General features: G+C 41.8%; 1 protein-coding gene across 1 annotated transcript; it reads right to left on the bottom strand.

The window, feature by feature from the left end:
- Window positions 1-4,931: 4,931 nt before the first annotated feature.
- LOC149187398 (disease resistance protein L6-like) lies at window positions 4,932-6,411 on the bottom strand. Its single transcript, XM_089409653.1, has 3 exons — window positions 6,191-6,411; window positions 5,940-6,063; window positions 4,932-5,762 (listed from the first exon to the last, which is right to left on the bottom strand). Exons 1-3 carry the CDS (start codon window positions 6,409-6,411, stop codon window positions 4,932-4,934), a joined length of 1,176 nt encoding a protein of 391 aa, XP_089265779.1.
- Window positions 6,412-6,969: the final 558 nt, after the last annotated feature.

The following is a 6,969-nucleotide window of genomic DNA, read 5'->3' on the forward strand; positions in this document are numbered from 1 at the left end:
GGGCCACATTGTGGGGCGTGAAGGTGTCAAGGTGGACCCCAAAAAGATCTAGGCAATGCAAGAATGGCCTCAACCTAAGACCATGAAGAGCTTGAGAGGATTTTTGGGTCTCACAGGCTATTATCGTAAATTTGTCCGCAACTATGGTCGCATAGCGAAGCCCCTCACCCAACTCCTAAAGAAAAATTCATTCTTCTGGAATGAGGAAGCACAACAAGCCTTTACAGCTCTAAAAAAGGCCATGTGTTCCACTCCAGTCTTAGCACTACCTGACTTCACCAAATCTTTTGTCATTGAATGTGATGCTTCGGGTACAGGTATTGGGGCGGTCTTAATGCAGGAAAGGTGACCTTTGGCCTTCACAAGCCAACAACTAAGTGGGAGGAATCTGGGCCAATCTACCTATGAGAAGGAAATGATGGCCATCTTACATGCAGTCGAGACCTGGCGACCTTACTTATTGGGGCGACGTTTTCAAATCCGCACAGATCATCACAGTCTTAAATATTTTTTGGAGCAACGCCTATCCTCCCCACAACAAAATAAATGGCTCGCCAAAATGCTGGGATATGATTATGAGATCATTTACAAGAAAGGGAAAGACAATAGTGTAGCAGATGCATTATCTCGCCAATTTGAGGAGGAAAGTACTCTGCTAGCAATTTCCCTCCCCGTTCCAGAATGGATTGAAGAGGCTCGCAGGGAATGGTTTTCACACCCCGGGCTCTCCCAACTCATTTCTCAATTACAGGTAGATCCAAATTCCACCAAGGGCTATTCGTGGCAGGATGATATTCTTCGCTACAAGGACAGAGTCGTAATATCACCAACATCCACCCTCAAAATTCGCATTTTGGCAGAATTGCACTCATCTCCCATTGCAGGACATTCGGGCTTTCAGAAGACGTATGCTCGCACCAGAAGATCATTTTTTTGGACAGGCATGAAAAATGACATCCTTACTTTCGTAGCAGAATGCAATGTCTGTCAACGCCACAAAGGGGAAACCATCAACACAACAGGCACATTACAACCATTGCCCATTCCGGCATCAATTTGGATGGAGGTTTCTATGGATTTCATTACAGGTCTTCCAAAGTCAGGGAACAAGTCAGTCATCATGGTGGCTGTGGACCGACTGTCGAAGTATGCTCATTTTTGCGCCCTACCACACCCGTTTACACCAACTTTGGTCGCTCAATCTTTCATGGATCAGATCTTCAAATTGCATGGCATGCCCACTTCTATTGTGTCCGACCGCGACCCGATCTTCACCAGTAATTTTTGGCAGGAACTCTTCAGGATACAAGGCACTCAACTAAAACTCAGTACTTCCTATCATCCGCAAACAGATGGTCAAATCGAAGCCGTTAACAAATGTCTAGAAACCTACCTTAGGTGTTTCACTTCAAAAAAGCAACACCTTTGGGTACAGTGGTTACCTCTGGCTGAATGGTGGTATAACACCAACTATCATGCCACCACCAAAATGACTCCCTATGAAGCAGTATATGGTCAACTCCCGCCTTCACCTACTTTGTATCTCAAGGGGTGCTCAAAAGTCCAAGCAGTGGATCAACTCCTACAACACCGCACAACCATGCTCGCCCATCTTTGAGAGAATCTTCATCAAGCTCAGAACCGCATGAAGCAACAGGTAGATCAGCATCGCTCAGAGCGCCAATTTCAAGAAGGGGATCAGGTCTTTTTATGGCTACAACCATATAAGCAAACATCACTCAAAGACAAGGGGTGTCAGAAACTATCTCCCAAATTCTACGGACCATATCAAGTACTTCAGCGCATTGGAGAAGTGGCTTACAAGTTGGCCTTGCCACCTACTGCAAAAATCCATCCAGTTTTCCATGTCTCATGCCTCAAGAAAGTGATTGGGAACAATTGCAGAATTCAGACCAGTTTACCTGAATTAGACGAAGAAGGGTCCATCTGGCTTCAACCCGAACAGGTCCTAGACACACGAGACAAGCAACTGCGCGGCCGCATGATTAAGGAAGTCCTCGTCAAATGGAAAGACACCTCTCCGGAAGATGCAACTTCGGAACTAGCCACTATTCTTCAGCAGTTTCCGCAGCTTCAGCCTTGAGGACAAGGCTAGTCTTAAGGGGGAGGGCATGTTAGGGTCCCACCCTAACCCCCTTATTTATGTAATGGGATCACGTCATAGTCAAGAGTCAATAAAGCCCATATTAATAATTGTAAGTGGTTAATCCACAATTAATGACGGGACCACAGTTAGTTGCAAATGGGCCGTAGTATTAGATAGATGGTATTAATAAAACCCACGGTATTGGCCCGTGGTATTGCATGTATGAGTCATATATAAAGGATAGAGACTCCCTGCGAGGAGCATCATGTCTTATTTTGTAATCGAGCTCTACTCTATTGGAGGTTGCCCCCTCGAAGAGGCAAGTGAACATTACTCTCTGAATAATAAAATCATTGCTATTATGTGTTCTGGGTATCTTTTCTTCGCATATTCTGTATTTGGGTATCATTTTGCAGGTTAAGAGCATAACATAAAGCTCCTCCAACAACCATAAATTTTTAACACTCGACAGTACTTCAAGCTCGGAGCAGCCCAAAAGGTTTAGTTTTCTAAGGTTTCTCAACTGCTCCAAACCCCGGATGATCTTCAGCTTCACACATTTAGATGCATTTAGCTCCTCCAAGGACCTCAAATGTTCAATACTCGTTAGCTCTTCGAACTGAAAACAGTGATGAACATATAGTGTTAGAAGTTGCGTCAGCTGCTCTAAGCCCTGTATCCTCTTCACCTTCACACATCCAGATGCATTAAGCTCCACCAAGGACCTCAAATGTTCAATAGTCGGCAGTTCTTCCAACTGAGAACAGTTATGAAAATATAGTGTTCGAAGTTGCATCAGCTACTCTAAGCTCTGTATCTGCTTCAGCTTCACACATCCAAATGCATTAAGCTCCACCAAGGACCTCAAATGTTCAATACTCGACAGTTCCTCCAACTTAGAATAGTGATGCACATATAGTGTCTGAAGTTGCGTCAGCTGCTTCAAGACCTGTATGCTCTTTAGTTGCACACATCCAGATACATCAAGCTCTTTTAACTCAGCGCAACCTTAAACCATTAGTGTTTTAAGATGTCTCCATTACTTCAACCTCTGTATCCTCTTCAACTTCCCACATTCAGACTCCTCTAAGAACGTAAAATTTTCAACACCCAGCTGCTCCAAGCCCCATATTCTCCTCGGTTTCACACATCCAGATGCATCAAGCCTCTCCAACGACCTCAAATGTTCAATCCCTGGCAGCTCTTTTAACTTAGAGCAGTCACTAGCATTTATTGTTAGAAGCTTTGTCATATTTGCCGATAGATGTATGCTCTTCAGCCTCACACATCTAGATACATCAAGCTCCCTCAACAACCTGAAATGTTTAACCCCTAACAACTCTTCTAATTCAGAGCAGTCACTAGCATTTAGTGCTAGAAGTTTTGTCATCTTTGTCGACACCCGTATCCTCTTCAGCTTCGCACATCCAGATACAACAAGCCCCTTCAACGACCTCAAATGTTCAAACCCTTGCAACTCTTCTAACCTCGAGCAATCATTAGCTTTTAGAGTTTGAAGCTTTGTCATCTCTGCCAACCCCCAAATGCTCTTCAGCTTCACACATCCAGATACATCAAGCTCCTCCAACGAACATTGCCCGACTATCAGCATAGTCAATTGATCCAACATTCTAATGGAATCCGGCAAACATTCCAAACTATGGCAACTCAATAGCTCCAAATGCTTCAGATTTCTTAAGTCACCAATCGAAGGTGGCAACTTTTCCAGCAAAGGGCTCTATAATACAAGCTCTTCCAAAGCACTTAATTTTCCAATATCACTAGGAAATTCTCGCAAGTTTCTCACAACCAGTTTTAACCTTTCAAGGGACCGTTGCTGTGCAACTTGGGCAGGCAATACTTCAATTTTGTCACAACCGGTGATTCCAAGGTATTCAAGCGTGGTGATGTTTCCAAAATTTTCGCCACAGATGGTTAAAGCATTGCAGTTGGTTATATCAAGATGTTTAAGCTTCCTTAAATAACTGAAGGATATTGGAAACCTCTCCAAATGGCTGCAATAAGACAAGTCGATGTGTTCCAGATTGGTTAGATTCCCGAAGGATTCTGGCAGAGACCTTATTTTATTGCACCCTTGTAGCACCAACGCCTTCAACAAGCGCAAGTGACCAAATTCTTCTAGCAGTTCTTCAAAATTGTCGTTGTAAAATGGTGGACAATGAATCACAATCCATTCGAGGAGCTTCAACTGCCTATAGACTTTGGAATATTTGATAGAGGAGCAAATATCCGTAACTTCTGCAACTGTAAAGGTGCCTACAATATATATCTTGAAATATTACACTTAGTTTAAAGATATGGATGGTCCTCATATTTACAAGACTCTTTCCTTAGAATTGGTTGGAGACCCTGTGGTGCCATATTAATTATAATAACAAAATAACATGCAAAATGTCAAAAGATTTCTATTTACCTGCCTGTCGGTTTGCCATAATGTTTTCAATTCCCTCCCCTGCACTTCTAAAACCAACAATTCTTCATCGGAATCCAGGAATGCAAGGAAGAGAGATGGAACTCGTTCCAGTGGACCCATATGAGATTTGAGAATAGCACCCCTCTCACAATGCATTCCACCATAATTTCAGGATCAGAGGGTTGGTTTTCCCTTCTTATGTAGTGGGAAGGAAGGGATGCAATTTCAAGAAGTTGCAACTTCTTTATTTTATAGTATGAAAATGCCACATAGTCATTGTTATCATCTTCTTGATATTTCTTACAAAAATATCTAATTCCGCGCACGTAGGTTATTTCCTGTTCAGTTTTTAAAAACGATGAAATGTTAAAATCTGTATATATAGTTCCATCAATTAATCCATTGAAGATTGGATGATTGACTACTTATGGATGATTGCTCCATGAAATCGTCAATCTTCTCTATCCCATGCCAAAGACGACGTGACAATCCTGGCTTCTTAGCAAGATCTCTTCCCAGATCTCTGATGTGATCGTGCATGACTATCTTATTTTCACTATCCAACTCCACTAGACACTTATTATGTAGACTTTGAAACAGGGCTCGTGAACCTATCCAACGTGATCCCTCCCATATTGTTATGGCAGTGTCCCTTCTTTCTCCTGTGAAGAAACACACAATGTCCAAAAATATTTGTTTTTCCTCTCCACTAAGTGCATCATAGCTAATTTGAAGGCACTTTTGTATCTCATCAGGAAGTGTTTCTTGAAATCTATCCAATTGGTCTTCCCAGTAAGACCTATTGTTGTTTCCATAAACAAATCCCCCAAACACTTTTAAGGATAAAAGCAATCCATTGCAAGCCTTTAGAAATTGATCCACTAAAGATTCAAAACCCGAAAGTGGATAGGGCTGGGAAAAAGCATAGGAGTAGAAGAGCTCTCTCGAGTGGTGTGCATCAAGGCCAGTTAAATCATAAATTGATGACTCTTTTACGCTTGACCTTATCAGGACATTCTTGTCACAGGATGTAATCAAAATGAAGCTATCAGGATGTAGGACATCCACAGGCAAAAGTGCATCCGCATGATCAACATCATCTACATCATCTAATACTATTAAAACTTTAGAATTTGAGAGAGACTCCTTAAGCATCACTTTACCTTCTTGGATGTTGTCTATACCTCCATCCAGAAGAGTCAAGCCCTGAAGAAGTTTTTCCTGCAAGGAATGTAAAGAATTTTTCGCACTTTCTCTGACATCGAATAAAAAGTAGCATTTACTATAATTTGGACTTCTCCTATTTAACACTTATGTAGCCAAGGTAGTCTTTCCAACTCCACCTAGGCTCGCGATGATGACGACATGAACTGTTCCGCTATGTTGGTGTGATGATACCTTCCTTTCAAAACCTAGTACTTTCTCATCCAATCTAGTGGGGTATTTGGCCACATCCAACTGTAGCTTTTTAATCTTTTTCAACACACATTCAACAACTTTATCCAGTAGCTCCCCCTCATCGCTATATACTCACAAAAGTTAATAAACAAAACCATCAGATAGGAAATAAATAGAACTGTAAATTAAGTAGCATGTACATATCATATTTTGCATCCAACATAAACGATAAGGGGAGTTCGAGTTCTCACTTGTTAAACGACTCCAGCTCGAACCCACTGATATCTGCAGCTCTGGAAAGAGCTTTTCTCCACCCTTCGACAATAGTGGAGGTGTAACGCGGTTGACCGTCATGTTCTTTCTTCTGTAAGGATTGAGCATAGACTCCTTTGTCCTGCTCACGCGTCCTCAGAAGATCGGCAGGTTTGACCAGGTAAAACACAGGAATAATGGGAGACTTAGACTCAAACATGAGTTGTAGTTCATCCAAACACCATTTTGAATCTTCATATCCAGGAGAAAATATTGCGATATGGACAGAAGCAGATTCAATCGCTCTTTTTATTTGAAAATCAAAGTTTTTCCCCTCCTCAAGTTCCTAGTAATCGAGAAAGACTCGCACTCCCTATAAAATAATTCAACGGTAGAGATGGCTGGCGAAGTTCTTTTTAACATCGGGTCCATGATGGTTCATAAAAACATCGTGGTATTTATTGTCATTGGTATCAGTGGAGGTGGATGCAGCCACAACGAACAGAAAAATAGAAAAATAGAAACAAAAATCCCATTATTACATTATTCCTTTGGGTACCTCCCTCTGTACCCCATACTATCCCCCTAGGTATACTACACAGAGAACATGATTCCAGTTGAAGCTTAACCGCTTGAGAGTGGATAAGGTATGATGGGAAAGAAGCAAAATAATAAGGCCACTCAAAGGAAAAATTCAATTCAGGAGAAAAATGACAGTGATGCATTTGATGTTGTGGCAATATCTTCATTTTTGGGTTAAGGACAATCTACAGTAGAA

Source organism: Pinus tabuliformis, chromosome 3_1, assembly GCF_031772625.1.
Source record: "Pinus tabuliformis cultivar Carrire ecotype Pingquan chromosome 3_1, CPIR1, whole genome shotgun sequence".
NCBI classification, from domain to species: domain Eukaryota; kingdom Viridiplantae; phylum Streptophyta; class Pinopsida; order Pinales; family Pinaceae; genus Pinus; species Pinus tabuliformis.